Source organism: Miscanthus floridulus, chromosome 12 (genome assembly GCF_019320115.1).
Source record: "Miscanthus floridulus cultivar M001 chromosome 12, ASM1932011v1, whole genome shotgun sequence".
Taxonomy (NCBI): Eukaryota; Viridiplantae; Streptophyta; class Magnoliopsida; order Poales; family Poaceae; genus Miscanthus; species Miscanthus floridulus.
The window spans coordinates 31,739,490-31,759,786 of NC_089591.1; the positions used below are offsets into that span (position 1 = coordinate 31,739,490).

Here is a 20,297-nt window from a genome sequence, read left to right on the forward strand (position 1 = left end):
AATGATGAATGATACAACTCGATTACTTGCTCTTGGGGAGTAAAATGGTTTTTCTGGTATGCTAGGTTCCATAGATTGCATGCATTGAAAGTGGAAGAATTGTCTCTTCGAATAGTAAGGTATGTACATGGACCGTATGCAGGAGCCTACAATGATTTCAAAAGATGTTGCTTCCAATAATGATTTGTGGATATGCACGTATTTCTTAGTTTACCTAGGGTCTCACAAAGATATCAACATTATGCATAGATCTCTCTTATTAGTGAAGGTACCTGAAAGTCAAACTCCTCATGTGAACCATATAGCATAAATGGTCATGATCATGTGATAGGATACTGCCTGGAGATGGTCTATACCTAGGCTGGCCACATTTATGAAGTCTATATAACAACCATATGTGGCAATAAGAGGAAATATTTCACCAAAGCACAAGAAGTACGAAGCATGTGGAGTGAGCTTTTGGAGTTCGCCAATCCCATTTCACCATTGTCTAGGTCACAACTTGATTTTGGGGATGCAAAAACAGTGAGGGACATCATGAAAGCTTGTATCATCATGCAAATTATGACATTAGTTGTTATCTCTTGAATGATTTTAGTTTTTTATAGAAAATTTGCTATGGGACATAGAAAGTGATGTCATGTTGTCAGCAGACATCGAAAAAAGTCTACTTGGCTAATGAACCCTATGGTTTGTGAACAAACTGCTAGAAGATACTGAATCCATTGAAGTATATATTTATTTCTGACTTGAGTGAAATGTTGTTTTTGCCCCTAGCCCTTTCTTCTTCCTCCCTCACCATTCTCTTCTTTATTTTTCTCCTCCTCTTTCTCTCCCCACATATATTTTGGAAAATAACATAAACTAATTAACATCAGCCACTCTCCAAAGCCAAGCCTTATGCTCACAAGTACTTCAACAAGCTATCCACACTCTCCAAAATTAAACCAAGTCTTATGCTCACAAGTACTACAGCAAGTTAGCAACAACTCAGTGAATTCACCATATTTAGGAAGTGGTGGTTGGTGTTGCTATTGCGTTGCTTCCACCTTGTGATTGTGAAATAGAGGAATCAACCTTGCATTACCTTTCCCATCAACATATTCTTCAATAAACTTTGAAATTGAGATGAAACAATTAGTGATTATTCCATTACAAATAATATGAACAACATGACAAGATTAGCTTAATTACCTCTCGCTACTTTAGCTAGTTGCTCCATATCTTCCTGGATATTAATGGGAGTGGCCCTTCACAGCCAATCTTGAGTACAGACAAGTGCTTGCACCATGAAGGGAGTGAGGGAGGTCTAAAGTCATCAAGTATTCGTCCAGTTGCGCTAAATACCTCTTCTGACGCGACAATTGAAACCGGAATTGCTAACACAGTATGAGCCAATTGGCCTAACACTGAGAACCTTACAAATTAATCTTCCACCATGCTAAAATGTCAAACTTGTTATCTTTAGGTTTAGTATCTTCACCAAGGTACTTTTCAAGTTCAGGCGTGTTGCTGCCACTTCCAGCACCAACATGTAGCTTCAGTCTTTTTGGCAATTAGGGACTTCATCCTACCTCCTTGGGTTTGTTTTGGTTCTTGGGGATCATCAGTTGGTGTTGTTGCATTAGGTGGGGCATATTTGTTCCTATATTCTTCAAACTAGTCATGAACACAAGCTTTAACAACGTCCCAAACTTTTGGTCCATTTTCTTCACTATATACTCAATGGCTAGTTTGGTGTATTATGATAGCTTGAATCATGGGTCAAGTACTGCAGCAACAAAAATGAGCAAGTTCAGAGTCTCCTTGTCCTTGTCCTTCTCATCCTCCTTTCCCTTCCCATTTCCTCTCTCATTTGCAGTTATAATTTATGAGTCATACATAAAAATTTGTAATATTTTTAATTTAACAAAAATGAGCATTGTTTTTTTCTTATAAATTTTTATGTACCTCATACATTCTCTTTATGTAATACTCTCTCCGTCCCAAAATAGATGATGCTTTGGACCTTTAGATATCATGTTTGACCATTTTTTATTTAGTTTTTATGCAAATAATAAAATAAATAAGTCATTATTAAAGTATCTCTAATAAAATAAGTCATAGCAAAATAATATTTATATAAAAATTTTGAATGAGACGAACAATCAAACAAGATGTCTAAAAATAAAAAAGGTCATATATTTTGGGACGGAAGGAGCATATGCGTCAATAACCAAAGATTTAGTAGTCAGATCTCCAAAAACCAGCATTTCTGTGCTACTTTCAGGTTCTACCATATTATTTCCATTACCTAAGTTGTAGTGACACAGTACTTCAGGTGTATACTTTATATTTTGACTCGCTCGGAGGTGCATGCTTATGATTAAGTCCTGTGATCAGAATCGAGTGTGTGGTGATGACAACCTGCCCTATATAAAAATGTGTCGCCGCTGATGCGGCATGAATGATAGCGTCCTTGCATCTTGATCAACAATTTATAAAGTCTAAAAAATGCAGAGCCACTAGATTGAACAGTGACGACTCAGCAATGCTTCATGTCCAAATAAAATCTCATCTTTTTGTATTAGAGCGCTACGCAGAGCCGCTAGATGAACAGTGTGACTCAGCATTATCATTTGCTAGTATATATAATCCATAACCTTTATGGTAAGGATAATATAATGTGCTGACGATGGTAACGCCCTAACTAACACGATTATCAGGAAGCCCAATTCAGAATTTTAGAAGCATATGTCAAGCTGCAACTAATGAGATGAAATAAGCTCTACTCGCAGTTGCAACCTATATTGATTCTCCAATATTTTTTCTAGTATACAATTTGTTCTATTTTGGCTTTTATTTGCTATAAATTTCTTTTGGTTCACTTGAAAACAGACCCAGAACCCATCTAGGCGATAGGCTTATGCTACGTCCTCTGAATGCAGGCTTATTAGAACTCTCCCAAGCCCTGTCATGCAGTTCTTTTAGAGAGAGAGAAAAAATATATATTAAATCTTACTATCTTTTATAAAGGAAGGACTTTATTAATTCATGAATATTACGAGTTGCTATAATATATATCTGAACTTGCTTCCAGCTTCTGCAAGCACACAACCTAAAAAGGAGCTCAATATCTTAATGAAAAACACCTTGGCCGTCAACAACTACTGCTATGCCACTACAATAAAATCCTATGTGGTAAGATTTAGGAGAATAGTCCAAGTACGGAGCCACCATATATCCATATGTAAAACCTACAAAGAAAAAAAATATACCATTCATTTGAAATCTCACCAGCTAAAAACACAACACAAGCGCCGCCTCCCCATCCACCGCCCTGTGGGCCTCTTCCTATCCCCCTGAGGTTCCCCTCCTCTCTCGCTTATGTGACCTTGCTGAGGTCTAGAGGAGTGGGGAGCCTTCCCTAAAAATACATTTATTTTTGTAGGTCTTATTTTCATCTATAATTGTTTTTTGGTGGGATCAACAAGATAGTGGAGACGATGATGTATCGTAATAAGTTCTCTTCAGTCTCTCCGTACCTCGAACGACTTTTGATCTAGCACCGTGATAGGCCATTGAGAGCTTGTTTTGTCATATATGTTGGTTCTCTTAAAGTGTGTTGGTAGGTGGTGTGTTTATCAAGTGAAGTAGTTGGCCGGGTTTCGATGCGGCAGTTGAACCTCCTATTTCATTCTATTCTGTAGTAGATCTTGTTTCTTCGACACTCTGTTTTGGTAATGAAGAATCACAAGACTTTGTTTCTTAGGGTTTCCAGCGGACAATGATATTTCAATCAGTCTTACATCTCGTTGCCAGTAACGAGTGGTTTTTGCAATTTCTTTAAAGCTTTATATGGTAAGGATGTTTGCAGGTGTGCTTTTCCCTTGCTATTGTTTCAGTGCAATTTTCAAGCTTTGGCGAGCAGCAAACTATCGGAAGAAGATGATTGGTTTGATCTTTAATCTGCTCTTATTTTATTTGGAGCTTGTTTTGTATCAAGTTATCATTTTGTACTAGCTCCTGTTTTCCATAATAATTATCAAATACGAGGCACCCTCAATATTTAGTAAAAAAAAAGACGATGTTTTTTTTTTCTTCCAAAATAGGTGAGCCTCAATTTCATTACTTTTGCAGCGAAATTATAGGAGCGACCAACGGTTCAAGTTTATAACACCTACTCCTTAGTTTAGAACCGAAGGATGGGACACATCGACACCAAGGGCTCTGTGACGATGAAACGTATAGCATCGCCTCAAAACCAAGTTTTGTAATCAGTAACCTCACACTCGTCATGCTAACAGCCAGCGAGAGTCTTCCCCGCTCATGCATGCGGCAGCCCCTTCTTGAATTTCTAGCGTTCTCCCATCTTGAGTTGCTTGAGTGTGAAATTAGAGTGGCGCCATCTCCAGAGTGCCCTTGATGGCTGCAAACCTGCCTAGTAATAAGAAATAAACCAACGAACCAAGCCCACAATCTCAGTAGGAGATTTATTACTCCTTTTGTTTTCAAATTAAGCATATGTTGTTTCTGGCTCCCCACAGAACCCAACATACTGCTGCCACTCCAACTGTGCGGAAGCTTTTAGAGCACTCAAACTTTAACCTTAAGAGATGAATCTCTGTTGCCCCTTGTCCAGCTAGAACTGCTAAAGAGCCAATTTCAAACACGTAAGCAATTATATTCCAAACATAGGGCTCCCAAACATATTTAGCCAAATTGCATTGTGAAAGAGTAAATGATCCATGCTTCTTTCTATTTATAGAAAGCACAACTTTCATCACCATGCCAATTTCTTTCGACGAGATTATCCGTTCCATCTTGTAAAACCAGCGAGATGAACATTTTGGTCTTCAAAGAGATCTTAGTTCCAACAAAAAATTTATCACTTCGCCACGTGGCATATTTCCTTTTCAGGTAACCCTGTCGTTATAGCTCACTGTGATAGTTCGTTGAGACATTCCCTTTTGAGTAAACTTTTCTCTGCTCATGTAGGGGGACGAAATTTATAGTATTATTACTAGGTAGGGAATTGCTACGGTTGTTCTAAGCATCGTATACGTCAAACGTGACAAGTGGGGAAACCAAGTCACAAAGTATAACCGTGCTGGTTGTATAAAGGAGACAACTCTACTGGATGTGTACAACTTAGCTTAAGGACAATGGAATATTAATTGATTGGTGCCTTATCCTGTGTTCGGAATATAATCATTGAAATCTACAAGGATGCATTGACTTCAGTTTAATTATCAAGCATAAGGATATCCAGTGAATCACTTTGAGTGCCTAATATTTACTCACTCCATTCCAATAGTTAATTAATTTTAGCTTTATACTAAGTTAAATTTTCTCTAACTCTAACCATGTTTTAGGAAAAAAAATCTATTAACATGTACTAGTTGAAATAAATACACTATATATGAAAATATATTTCATGAAGAAGTAGCAAACTAATTAGATATTATAGATGTCGATGCCTTTTTTTATTTAGTAAACTATAATTTTGAGTAGTATTTTACTAAAATAATAATTGGATGTCCTTCTCTCGAATATTCTAGCAACCCATACCCAAAAGCTCTTAAGTGCGAGAAATGGAACCACTTGAAGAAATTTGAAAGCTTTATTTGATACTTCGTCTGTTCCAAATTATAAGTCGATTTTGATTTTTTTGTATACAAAATTTGCTATGTATCTAGACATACATTATATCTAGATATATAGTAAAATTGATGTACCAAAAAATTCAAAGCGACTTATAATTTGGAATGAAGGAAGTAACTGTTTATTTATTTTTTACTCAGGACAGCTGCTTTATTTGCCGCCGTGTTTAACTCGGCGAAGCTCCAAGGAATGGATAATTAGCGCTCAGCAACTTTTGATTGTTAAATAACTTGATGAACTCACAACTATATATAACTTGATGAACTCACAACTATATATATTTCACAGAGGAGTCAGTTTCTAGTTAATTTGAACATCCCGGGCCGGCTACTGATTATGTAATTCGCCAAGGATTTCTTTTTGGATATATAGTATAAATAGTCTGACGGCTTGCTTCATGGCAACCTGTTTCAGTTACAGAAGTTGCTAGAAAGTATCAATAATTTATTAGCAAGGTTCTTTCTTAACTATTTTAATTTATTAATCGTGTCTTTGTTGAGTGTGGTTACTGTGAGAGGACGGCACAAATGGAATCCTGTTATCCTAGACCGTTTCAGACTAGAGCTATATATATAACGAGCTAGCCATTTGCGGTCTTGGCCTCCAATCCAAGGTCACCAGCATTTCCTATCCTTTTCCAACAAGATCAGCACCACCGCTACTTGAAGTCTTGAAGCATGGACATGGAGCACCAGCTGCTGTACTTGGAGCACTTCATGCCCAGCAGCCCGGGCTTCTTTGCCGTCGACAGCGGCCAAGACCCCGCCCATTTCCCAAACGGCGGGTTGTTCGTCGAGCACGTCGGCGCCACCGACGACGGCGGGTGGGTGGAGGACCTCATGCAGCTGGGCGAGGAGCTGTTCGGTGGCCAGGCCGATGGCGACGATGTCAATAATGGCACCGGCATCATGGGCGACGTGCATCACTACCAGCAGTGGCAGTGCAACGACGACGGTGGCTCCCCAGACGGTCCGCCACCGAGCATATCCTTGGACGGCGACGACGCGAGCCCTCCATTCTGGGGAGCAAGGCGGCGCCGGGGAGGGGGAGCTCGCCTCCGAGCCGCACCACCGGCACTGCGAGGACGGCGACGACGTGTCCGGTGCGACGCGGAAGAGGAGGGACCGGTCCAAGACCATCGTGTCGGAGCGGAAGCGGAGGGTCCGCATGAAGGAGAAGCTTTACGAGCTTAGGTCGCTCGTCCCCGACATCACCAAGGTTAGGCTCCGATCATCGATCCATTTGGAGCTATTTTTTTTTTCTTTCAAAAACGTGCATTGACACGTGCTTCGTTAAGTGGAAGTGGGAAGTTTTACAAACTCCATTGATGGTCACGGCGAGGAGCCATACACATCATGGAGGAACACATAACACAAATCATCAACTAGTGGTAGGGAAGTAAGGTTGTACTAAGTAAAGAACCAATGGCGCGACAGAGCCGGAAGGGGAGCGCAGCGTAATTCAAGCAGTGAGGGCGGTGAGCAACGCCAGACTGCCGAAGCCCGCGCCGATCCAGGCGTCCGCCTCTTCCAGGATGGAGTTGGAGCTAGTTTGGAGCTTGGTCGTTCGTTGAGGAGCTCGATCGATAGCTGGTTTACATGATTTCCACGACACATACACATTCGATTCATGTCGATCGTCGCGCACATGCAGATGGACAAGGCGTCCATCATCGCCGACGCAGTGGTGTACGTGAAGAACCTGCAGGCGCACGCGAGGAAGCTCAAGGAGGAGGTCGCGGCGCTGGAGGCCCGGCCGATGTCGCCAGCTAGCCGACAGGAGCAGCCGCAGCACGGCCGCCGCGCGGGGGCAGGCCGACTCCAGCAGCAGCAGCAGCTGGAGCGCCGCGACGCGGGGACCGGCGCCCGGGTGACGCACGTGGGCGCGGCGCAGGTCGGCGAGGGCAGGTTCTTCGTGACGGTGGAGTGCGAGCGGCGGGACGGCGTGGCGGCGCCGCTTTGCGCGGCCGCCGAGTCGCTAGCGTGCTTCGAGGTGGAGAGCTCCAGCGTCGGCCGGTCGGGCCCCGACCGCGTCGTGTCAACGCTCACGCTCAAGGTATTGCTTGCTGTGCACCGTGCATGCATGTAACGGGATTTTGGTTAACTAGCTAGCTAACTGACAAGAGCCTTTGACTTTGGTTAATCATGGAGATCGACTAGCTAGTCGTTAATCGTTTGTGTGGATTGTTGTTGCAATTGTACGTGCAGGTGAGCCAACAGGTAGGAGATGCAGCCATCGGCGAGGCCTCCGTGAAGCTTTGGATGATGGCGGCTCTTCTCAAGGAAGGCTTCCGGCCCGAAGCGACGGTCCAGATCTCATGATCCGATCCACGTGGCGGTCCACCAGCTGCTGCTAATGCTCATACCCTGTTTCTGTTCATAGACTGTAAAAGTCTGGACTATAGAGTGTTTCTGAAGGGAATCATCATCAAGATTCAAGCCAGGACTCATGGACTCTCCGCTCCCCTGTTTCAACTGATTTTTCGTTTGTTCCTTTTGTACTTTTTCTTCTTCTGAATTATTAGTTTACTGTACTTGTACCTAGGTGATGTGTAACACGTTCTTGGCACGGGCAATCCTAATGTGATCAGACCGTTCATCCGATGGCAGCTGGTGTGCAATGTGCCCTGTTGGATACAGTACAATGCCACAGACGTTGCTTTCTCTCTTTCTTGATTGACAGCAGCATACATCGATGATTGAAACATAATTAAGTTGCTTGGTTAGAGCTTAAACTAGCACCCCGGGATGACAAGGAATCTTCTCTCGGTGCTGCTTGGGTGGGCGTGGTGATGGTACCTAACTAAAGTGTTCGTTGGCCAGGCAGCATGATCTAACCCAGACGCTCAGAATTCAACGTCTGCAAATATTGTCTGCGTCAATGCGTCATGATTCTCTCGGAAGCAAACAGACGCGGCCTAAGTTTATAGTTTAAACTACTACTTTCTCCGTACGAAATTACGAGACGTTATGATTTTTCTAGATCCTTATCTTTTTCACGTTTCCTATTCTTCAGACCCCAGAAATCTCCAAGAGTTGGAAGAACTGCTTGCTAGCTCACAACATGGCTGAGATAGGGATTGTTTTTTAATTTTAACATTTTTGAAAACTAATTTTAAATCTAGCACTGTCTGTTTTTTTTTAAAAACTAACACTTTTGGCCGCGCCTATTGTCTTGGCGCGGCCAAATGCCTGTGCCGCGCCATGCAGGGTGACGCGGCAGAGGGCTCACGTGGCGGCGACCGGAATCGCGATCGTTGATGTGGCAGGGCTCTGCCGCGCCACCGATCTTGGCGCGGCAGTGCCACGCCACGGCACATGGCGCGGCAGGGCCAAATAAATATCATGAGCGAGCCTGCCCGCCCGCCCGCCAGCCGCAAGCGCCCGCCGCCAGCGCCTGCATGCGCTCGCGCCCGCCCAGTCCCCAAATAGCGCCCGCGCCGGCCACGCCATGAACGCCGGCGCGTCGAGGCCGTTCGCTCATAAGGTACCCTCTCGATTTGATGTTATTTTGATTATTATTGATTTAGGATAATTAGTGATTTATGATAGTTAGTAATTTAGGATAGTTAGGGTTTTATGATTGTTATTGATTTATGATAGTTAGTGATTTAGGATAGTTAGGTTAGTGATTTTGTTTGTGATTTACGTAGGTAGTTTTTAGGTTTGAGGTTGTGTGTTCTAGTATAGTTAGGATTTTGGATTTAGGAATTGATTAGGTATTTATTATTTAGTTTATAGTTAGGAATTTTGGGAATAGATACTAGTTTACAAATGTCGGTACTTACTAGTGCGTGATACGTCGATTTTGATGATTTCATGAAGTTTCGTCAAATGCTTATATTCCTAGTGAAGTTGTTTATGTTACTAGTGCGTGATGTGTCTGCTAATGTTACTTTGAATATATACATGTGCTTTCATATTGTGTTCGTATTGCATAACAAGTAGTTCAAATTTTGCAATGCTACATAATGTTAATTTGAATTTTGTTAATTTGAATACTTTAACGTTTTGTTTATCAATTTGTAACAGGATGACCCCTCCCACGCAGCACCCATTGTACCTCATTCTTGAGGTGGAGTACGACGACCAGCACCAAGCACACATCTTGAATGACAACGACACAGAGGTGGCCTTACCTACTTTGAAGCCCTACACGCACACCAGAGCGCATCAGTGGGACGAGCGTTACGTGCCGTACATACGGCGTGCCGGCTTCCTCGAACTTGTCCATGTTGTCAACCACGGTCTTTCGTCCCTTGACCCAGCACTACTTACTGTAGCTGTAGACAGGTGCAAGTGCATTCTTTGTGCGTAAACTTTCTTGTAACAAATTTGAGACAACTAACAGTCATTCTATTCTTATAACAGGTGGAGGCCTGAGACCCACACGTTCCACCTACCTTGTGGCGAGATGACCTTGACCATGCAGGATGTGAAGGCTATTTTTGGCCTTCAGTTGGGGGACTTTCAGTGACAGGGATAGTTGACAACGATCACTGGAGGGAGCTGGTGGCAGAGTTTACTGGCTTTCTTCCACCGGACGATGAGGCTTCTAAGAAAAATAAGTGAGAAATTAAAGCCTATTTAATACTTGCATTGCTTTCCTGTAGCCATCGGGTCTCATTTTCTTTGATCAATTTTAGAAAAAGTTTCGGTGTTTTGTCGTCCTGGATCACAGAGCGCTTTGATTACTTGGACCCATAGGCTGAGGAGGCTCTGATCGACAGGTTCACTCGAGTGTAGCTCTGGCACTTTCTTGGTGCTTTCCTCTTCCCAGATGCCTCGGGCAACACCATCAGCTGGATCTTACTTGACATACTATGCCAATCGTATGGAGAACATAGCAGGCGTACAAGCTGGGGCAGCGCAGTCCTGACATGGACGTATCGATAGCTATGCGTTGCCTGCAGTCGCACCTCAGGGTATGCGAACCTTAGGAGTTGCTCGTACCTACTCTAGGTTTGGTGTTGGGAATGATGGCCCGTTGGGAGGCCCCTTAATACCACTTTACCGGTAAGTACTTCGGTTCATTATATTCTTCGATATGGTTACATATGATGATTTTATTAATGACTAATTCATTATCAGTGTTCAATGCAGCAATAGAACGAGCAGGATACCCTCCCTACAACTCTGTTTATCTAGACGGAATCAGAGTTAGTTAGAGGCAATGCGAGGCGCAAGTACAGGGAGTACACGGATGGTCTCGACGTCCTGATACAGCACCAGGTTACGCTCTCTTTACTATCATACCTGTGTCTTGTTCGATGTACACTATATCACAACCTAACTCAATTACGAAACATTCAGGTGCATTGGTGTCCTTGGGATGCTCCGGAGCTCCAGTACTATCTCAGTCCTGTCATTAGGGACGAGTCAGAGGAGTATCGCTGCAACGTCCCTCTTATTTTCTTCCACGTGGTCGAGATTCACTTGCCCGTCAGGGTTTGCAGACAGTTTGGAAGAATGACAAGCTGTCCACCAGCGCTTTACTCCACCAACCAAGGATTACACGGGTGCGTTATCGATTAATAACAAAGCTACAATTCAGAGGTGTGTGTGGTACAACTAACATCGTTTTGTTGCAGGTATGACCATAAAAAGAGGTACCAGACCAAGGATTGGCGCGTGACACACAACGCGCACATTCACTTGTGGGAGACCAGGGAACGACAGGCGGTCCATACGGGTCCTCCACACGACTAGCACACCTTCGACGAGTACTTGCGGTGGCTTCATAGGTCTATGAGGACACATATCAAGCCCCCGTACACTGAGGAGGCGATTGACAAGGACTCGAAGGAAGATGTCATCGAAGATGTGTACGACGTTACCACTAGGGAGGACACACAGCTACAGAGAGCCCCGCTTCAAAGATACGTGGTAAGATACTTGAATGGTATAATTTGTTATCCTTTTGGTATTAAGTATGTGTACTAAAACTGTCCAATCACGTTTCTATACCCAGGCGTCACAATTGTCATGGATGTCCAACGAAGCAGCGTTCTGGCTTTACGAGTCTAGAGGGCAGGGGCCAGGCGTTCTCGTGGCTTTTGTGGAGGTAAACATAAACTAGTGCGTTCCGAAAATGTTTCTTTAGTGTATATGCATTTGAGAAATACACTAACTTTAACGTCTATTTATGTAGAAGGTGAAGAAGAGCTGCAGGAAGCTAGCTCAGAAGCTGAGCTGCATGGACACTCCTTATGAGGAACCGCCACTCCCTGTGCGGTCGGGTGGCATGTCTTCAGCCTCTTTGAGGACACCAGCCGGCTCTTCTCAGCAGATGACAGGTGCCACTTCCGCGGTGCGTACACCACCACATTATAGCGCTGAGAAGGACCCTGCAACCGAGGATGACGAGGACGACGACGACGACCCCCCGAGCTTCCGTAGACAACACGACCAGTGGGACGATTGGCCGTAGGATGAGATCGACATGTCTTAGCTAGGTGGTGCCCTGCTTGGTACCCAAGGAGCATCACAGGTACTAACAAAAGTAGTTTCTTTAAATACGTAGGCTATATGAACTAATGATCATAAATAATTATAAGTAATCGTGCATATCATATACTTGCAGGGTACGAGCCGTACGCACCGGCGACGCGACCACACCGACATTGGCTACACTCCCAATGTGTTGCCAATAAATCCGAAGAGACATAGGCGTCCGAGGGATCCTTACACTCCTGGGTCTTAGTTTGTTAGGTCGAACTATTATTGGCGTCCGAAACTTGCAGGCTTAGTTGGTTATGTTATGTTGAACTTATGTCAAACCAATGAAAATGTTATGTGGCAGCTTGTCAACTTGCGCACGAACTTCATTTATTTGCTTTATATTCGTTTCAATGCGTCGCGACATCACTGCATGCGAGATTAAGTAGCAACTAGTTCGGAAACCGACAGTCCCGGGGTATCTTGACGCCGGTGGCCGGCGTCTTGCGCGAGGGGTCGAGAAAGCCAGGGTCCATGGTCGCGTCGCCGCCGATCCTACAATATGGGGCCAAAAAGCCAAATAAATAAATCCCCTTAAAAAATATTTGTTTCAATCCGATCAGATTTTTCATGATCGATTAGTTAACATGGTGGTTAAGCGTATTATGAAAGACGAAAAAAATCATTGGCTTATCAAATTCTCTATTCGTCCGTGAAAAAAATTCAACAAAAGACAGAAATAAATCCACTATTAATTTTACGTCAAGCAATACTTAGAATAACTCCCACTATCGACGCGACGCGTTCCGATTAAACCGTCCAGGTACCGCCGGGCGGGCGGCGGGCGTGGCGGCCAGGCGGGCTTGCTGCTCGGGCAGGCGGAACTGGCCGCAGGGTTTTATTCGGCTCTGCCGCGCCACGGATCAGGGCGCGACACTGCCGCGCCAAGGTTGGTGGCGCGGCAGGCCCTACCACGTAAACGGTCAGCGAATCCGGTCGTTGCCACGTCAGCCCCTGCCGCGCCACTATGCATGGCGCGGCACAGACATTTGGCCGTGCCAGGGCAATAGGCGCGGCCAAAAATGTTAGTTTAAAAAACAGACAGTATTAGATTTAAAATTAGTTTTAAAAAGTGTTAAAATTAAAAAAAAATCGAGATAGGAATACTGGGCACAACCTGCTTTGTTTGTGATTTGTATATTCAGTCAAACTATAACTGTGAATTAAGTTCGAATATTCCACTGCAAGAGTACCATATGATTGTCCAAACATATTTTAACTTGGTGAAGTTGGCTTATCAGGTTTGAATTGCACTTCAAAAGGGGAATGAGAAGTTATTGTGACATCCTTAACTGTCGTAGATACGGCGAAACTTTTCTGTCGGAAGCTACATACTGTAGTTCCTATTATGAACTTTTGCTACCACCACAAATTTATTTGGGAATTTTAATGTGCTCTACTAATAGTGTTTTATTAATCTCAAATTCTATTGATTTAATCTATTGAAAGTACTTGTATAAGTAGACTATGCGTGTACTTAATTATAGGGGTGAGTGGTTGTATACATATAGGGTTGCCTTTAACTAACATTGTATTGTATATGCGTAGTGCAAGTGCCTCGGTGCATATACTGTTCTAAACCTCCACTCCCTCTATCCTAAAAAGAGTGTTGTTTTTTTCAATAGATCTGGACAATGTTCAGATCCATAGTAAATATGACACATTTCTTTTTGGAACAGGGGAGTATGTGTTATGTCTGAAACCTGTCAAGAAGAGGGTACCTATTGTAAAAGAATATTTTAGAATTTCATTCAATTTTGGAATAAAATTGAACTGACTTAGATCTCAAGCCAACATTTCAAAGAAAAACTAGGAAATTTACTAAAACTTCCCAATGCATTTTTTATTTATTTTTTGAAAGAAGAGGAGTCCTGTTGGGCATCACAATGTCACAGTGTCAAGCTGCTATTTGGCAGGCCCGGTAACTGGCTGAGACTACAGGTGGTGAAGTCAACAAGCCAGTCCTTAGAGTAGACAACAAGGTTCACAATCTCGTTGATTGTGGGTTCAGTTCAGGCAAGACCTCATGACAGGAGTGTGTGACATGAACCTAGGCAGCTCGCCCCCTCGCCGCCCCCGCCTTAGGCCACCGACCCGGGCTCGGTGCTCGACTGCTCCACCTCTAGGCCACCGTCGGAGAGGCCCCCCTACTGAAGATTCATCGATGCTCGACTGCTCCACCTCTAGGCCGCTGTCGGAGACAGCTCCCTGCTGAAGATTCATCGACATGGGAGAGGTAGATGTCTGGGCATGGCTTCTCTCAATGCCCACGCTAAGGTCGCCTTCAGCCCCTCCGCTGCTAGGGTCGTTGTTCACGCCGGGCAAGCCACCACGACGCCATGAGGGAGCTACCATGGGAGATGCTTCACACGTGTTCAATGTAATGCCTCAACCCCCGGTGAGTCCTTCCTGCTCCTGCCGCTAGCCTTCCTAGCTTACTGATGGAGCTCGTTGGCCTCAACTTCAACCCGAGGTTGGAACTCCAGCGTAATGTCTGGCGCTCCCTCAAGCTCCCCATCTCTCGTTTTGGCTCGGTCTTTTTCTTGGTGGTTTCTTTTGGCCGTTGCCGGTTCCGTCTTTCCCTGATTTCTGTTGGCTTGATCCTTCAGGCCATCGTTGGTGGCTCTGCTGAGGAACTTCAAGTCCTGTAGTTGGATTCTCGTGTTTTCGGTTCTCTATTGCGTCCAATCTGGTTGGTCACTTCCTGAGTAAGCTTCGTTCCTATGAGTGCTTTCAGTATAAGCTATTCTTCCACCTGTGGAACAATGGAGGTCCGAACTGGCAGTCTGAGCTGCGAAAATACCTTGGCAGAGGAAGATCATTCGTGGCATCAGGCCAAGCCCCAATGAAGAGAAAGTGTCAAAGCTACTACAAATCCTTTCTTGCTTCCTCTGACTGGTGCCCATGCTGTTCGACTGCATAAATCGGTCTTTGACCGCCTGCAGTTCCCTGAACCCTCTGTTCTTCGTTCTAAAACTGCGCAATCTTCTTGGCCTATTTTGACTGGTGCCAATGCTATTCCGGTTTGCCAGTCTGTCTTTGATCGATTGGAGTTTCCAAATCTGGCTCATTCTGTTCCTCCTGCTTGTTCCAACGTGCTTCCATCTGGCCCCCACAGCCAGCTGAGTCAGCCTTCTTTGACCCTTGACCTGAATTTAAATTCCAGCCTGGAGCCCGACGCCTAGTCAGAAAATCGCCCTGATGAAAGCCACTCCAGGATTTGCTCCAGATGTCTCTCCAGTAGTCATCCACGGTGGCGTTGCAAGGCCCCTATTAAGTGTCGCGTGTGCTTATGCCGGGGACACATCGAGGCTAACTGCGCAGTCAAATGAATTATTGACAGTAATTATGCCTCGGCCTCTAATGGCAAAGCTCCCCTCGAGCAGCCTAATCTTTTTTTTTTTGTGTTCCCTCTACGCGCCTAGTGAAATGTCTTTATTTGGTTTTGGTAATTGATTGACAATCTAGGTGGACTAATGTGTTTAAATAGTGAGATATACAGATGATTAGTCCACAGGTACACTTGTGTGAGCATTTCATGCCATGACAGTAAAGATGACTTGTGTTTGTTGCAAAGCTTACACATATGATGAAGGAGCTCATTGCATATGAGACATGACATTGAGTCATGTGACTAAGGTGGAGAAGATAAAAACTAAGATTTGGCTTGATGGACCGGTTGCAAGTACGAAGGGCAAGTAGGAGGCTTTGGAGCGATGGACCGTGTGGCAGTGAAGCTTGAGTAAGACTTGACGCCGATTGATGAAGGCAACAGTGAAGATCAAGTGATGTCAAGATCGATGAACCAATATGGTCATGTAATGATATGAAGTAGATCATATCATTTGTGATTGGTTGGTGCATGTGTTGCATTAACATTGGAGGAGATAGGAATGAAATGCGCAAGGCAAAGATATAACCTATAGGGCATTTTATTTCACCGATCATAGGTGTGTAGAGAAGTTTATGATCGGGTTTAGGATAGATTGCCGTACTATTAAGAGGGCCAAACTTATTTGCATATCGGTCATCTAGTGCCACTCGAGTGATCTAACTTTGCATTGTTGCTAGGATCGAGTAGGCGTGGTGAAATGAGTGACTAATTCCTTTGAAAAATGTTTGAGAAAAAGCTAACACGCTTGCATATGGTGGTGTACACTTATTGGTGTTGGCACATTTGTCAAGGAGAAGTTGTGTGATTTGAAGTGGATCAACTCGGGAAAGTTCAGGAGGCATTGGACCCTGGCAGAGAGGGGGCGTCAGGACCATTGGTGATGGTCCGACGACCAACCCTGTCTCTCGGGCATGCTCAGGGCAGCGTCGGACCGAGACAATCCGTGGTGTCGGACCAGATGCACGTACTGTTGCTTCACGCAGGAGAAGAGAGGTTTGACAGCGGTGCTGACACGTGAGGCATCAGACCGAGGGTTTGGTCCAATGGTGAGCATCGGACTAGCGTCCGATCGTTTCTATCATGTCTAGACTTCTCTGGACCGTGTCAGACTCACCCTATGGTGGGTCCGACGCCCGGTCCTACGGTGTGTTCGATAGTGACTCTGTGCTCGTGATCCAGTGACCGTTGGCGGCAACGGTCGGAACCTTTTGAACGAGGACGCATGGTGGTTCGACAGTGGCTGAGCAGGGTGTTGGACCTAGGCGTCGAACGGTCTGACGCCCCATATCTAAGGGTCCGAATGTCATGTTTTATGTCTAGTGAAGGGGTAACGGCTCTATTTGTTGATGTGGCTATAAATAGAAGTGGTGGCTGGCCTTGGGCTGGTAGCTAAGCACCGTTAAGCCTTGGTGGCTTGTGTAGGTGTGCTTGGGAGCCCTCTAACTCACATGCGCTTGATAGTGATCATCCGATTGAGTGTGAGTGTGATTCTAGTGCGATTGTATCATGAGGTTGTATCGAAGTGGCACTAGGTGATCAAGTTGTAAGCCGGTGGTGCTTGTTACTCTTAGAGGTTGCGACCTCCTAGATGGCTTGGTGGTGGTTTCCATCGAAGCACGCAAAGAAGATTGTGCGGTGCTCTAGAGAAGTGATTGTGAGGGGGATTGTGGTCACCCCGTGGAAGCCGCCAAAAGCAACTCTAGTAGAGCGAGACGCGAAGGTGAAAGGTCCTTGTGTAGTTTTGGTAATTGAGTGACAACCTTAGGTGGACTAATTGTGTTTATGTGAGATACATAGGTGATTAGTCCATAGGTACATATGTGTGAGCAACATATGCCATGAAGGTGAAAATGGCTTGGAGATGTTGCAAAACTCACACATGTGATGATGAAGGAGCTCATTGCACATGAGACATGACATTGAGTCATGTGATCAAGGTGGAGAAGATCAAGACAAGACTTGGCTTGATGGACCGGTTGCAAGCGTGAAGGGTCAAGTCGGAGGCTTTGGAGCAATGGACCGCGTGGCTGGTGAAGCTTAAGCAAGACTTAGGCGTCGATGGATGAAGGCAACGGTGAAAAGCAAGTGAAGTCAAGATCGATGAACCAATATGATCACATGATGATATGAAGTGGATCATATCATTGTTGATCATGTTGGTGCATGTGTTGCATCGACATTGGAGGAGATGGAATGGAATGCGCAAGGCAAAGGTATAACCTAGGGCATTTTCATTTCACCGGTCATAGATGTATAGAGAAGTTGATGACCGAGGTTTAGGATAGATGGCTGTAATATAAAGAGGGGCAAACTTATTTACATATCGGTCATCTAGTGCCACTCGAGTGATCTAACTTTGCATCGTCGCTAGGATTGAGTGGCGTGGCAAGTTGAGTGGCTAATCCTTTGAAAGATGTTTGTGAAAATGCTAACACACATACACATGGTGGTGTTGGCACATTTACAAAGGAGATGAAGTTAGAGTTGATGTGGATCAACTCAGGCGATGGAACAGAGGTAAGAAGGGTTTGAAACTCCACCGGCGGAGTGTCCGCCCGTAGAGTGCGGATAGTCCGACGGTGCCACCCAGTGCCCTATACAGAAAAGATAGGGTTCTAGTGTCCGGTCAGTGATGGCAGACAAGTGTGCAGGCGTTGGTCATCAACCGGACTGCTGGCACTGGAAGTGATCGGACGCTGACTGTGTGCGTCCGGTCAGGATGATGTGTGATGACGTAGGTAGAGCAGAGAAGCTAGAAGTGACCGGACGCTGGTGCTACTGTCCAATCACGACCGACCGTACGCGTCCGGTCATGTCTAGGTACCTTACTAGAAACGACCGGATGCTGGAGTTGCTGAGTTCGGTCAGTTCAAGCTGCTGCGTCCGGTCATCAGATGAACATTGAGATCGAGCGATCAGCGTTCAAAGAAGGGGACACGTGGTGTGCATCGCACGACCGGACGCAGAGGGCCAGCGTCTGGTCGATCTGACCGGAGCGTCCGGTCGTCCTGAGTTTTGCCTAGTGAAGGGGTAACAGCTCTATTTGTTCGTGGGGTTATAAATAGAAGCCATGGTCGGCCTTAGGCCGAGAGCTGAGCACACTAGAGCCTTGGTGGCTTGTGTAGTAGTGCTTGGGAGTCCTCCATCTCACATATACTTGATAGTGATCATTCGATTGTGTGAGAGAGCGATTCTAGTGCGATTGCATCGTGAGGTTGCATCGAGTGGCACTAGGTAATCGAGTTGCAAGCCGGTGGTACTTGTTACTCTTGGAGGTTGCCACCTCCTAGACGGCTTGGTGGTGGTCTTCGTTGAAGCCCGCAAGAAGCTTGTGCGGTGATCCGAAGAACTTTGTGTGGGGCATTGTGCTCGCCCCATGGGAGCCACGAAGAGCAACTCTAGTTGAGCGTATCATTGAGCTACCCTCACTTTTGGGGTAGGTTCTTACGGTGCCCGACATGCGGGCTTGGCGGGTGATGCCAATTAGCCGCCGAACCACCAAGTGAGCGGTCGACACAACGAGGACGCAGCGTGTTGGCAAGCACGTGAACCTTGGGAGAAAAATCATCGTGTCAACCTTGTTCTTCCCATTGGTTTGCATCCTCGTTACACAAGCTTATAATTACTTTCATATACATTGTGCTTGTGTAGTTGCTCTTGTAACTAGTTAGCTTGTGTAGCTTACTAGTTACCTTCTTGCTTGTGTAGCATAGAAGTAGCTCCCTTGCGTGGCTAATTAGGTTTGTATAACCTTGTTAGTCACTTTGTTTAGTTTGTGTAGCTAAGTATTTGTGCTCTCTAATTTGACATTGGTTGCCTTATTAATGTGCATTGCTAGTGAGCTTAGTTGGCTTTGTGTTTTTGCTTACTAGCATGTGTAGAAGTTCCCTTGTTGCTTAAAATACTAGTGGCATATGTTTGTATGACCTTGCTTCTAGAATTGGTTAGGTGAGCTCTAGCTAGCCCGACACCTTTGTTGCTTAATTAGTATCTTTATAAGGTGCTAGAGAACATAGATAGAGGGGTGTGGTCTTGGCTAGACCGATAGTTCTAATTCTTTACTTATTTCGGTTAGCCGATGCGATTAATTTTAGAAAGTACTATTTACCCTCCTCTAGTCCGCCATCTCGACCCTACAAGTGGTATCAGAGCTAGGTCTCTCATTTGTGGTCTTCACCGACCCGAGAGGATGGCGGCTTATGGGCTAGATGTTGATTGTCCACATATTTTTGATGGCACACACTTTACACGATAGAAAAATAGGATGATATGCAATTTTAAGTTTATTTGCCCTCAAATGTGGTGGATGGTAGATGTAGGCTTTTCTCATGTGTTGGATGAAGATAATCTAACTCAAGCACAAGAGAAATGCCTAGATCTCGACATCCAAGCTACTAACATCATGTATAGATCTTTACATGATTGTATATTTGGAGAGATCATTGACATGAAGACCGCCCATGAGATTTGGAGTTATCTCAATGAGAAATATGGGACGGTTTCCGATGATGATGATGAGTCCAAGATGGAGGCACATGAGTATGTTGAGCATAACCACAATTTGGTGATTGTGGAAGATTGCTCCACCTCATGGTCAAGTGATGATGATGATGATCGATCTACCACAAGTTCACTTGACAAGGTTGATGATGATGCCACAAGTGTTGCAAGTGATGATGCTACCCCATGCACACTTGATGGTGATGATGATTCATGCTCAAGCCTTGATGAAGATGCTACTACAAGCTCTCCAACTACATCAC

At 44.8% G+C, this 20,297-nt stretch overlaps 1 protein-coding gene across 1 annotated transcript; it reads left to right on the forward strand.

Moving 5' to 3' along the window:
• Positions 1 to 6,281: 6,281 nt before the first annotated feature.
• LOC136498659 (transcription factor BHLH156-like) lies at positions 6,282 to 8,166 on the forward strand. Its single transcript, XM_066494540.1, is given in 4 exon segments — positions 6,282 to 6,659; positions 6,661 to 6,861; positions 7,297 to 7,698; positions 7,851 to 8,166. Coding segments are annotated over 4 exon segments (1,056 nt in total). The 5' UTR covers positions 6,282 to 6,320; the 3' UTR covers positions 7,965 to 8,166.
• The last annotated feature ends 12,131 nt before the right edge of the window (positions 8,167 to 20,297 follow it).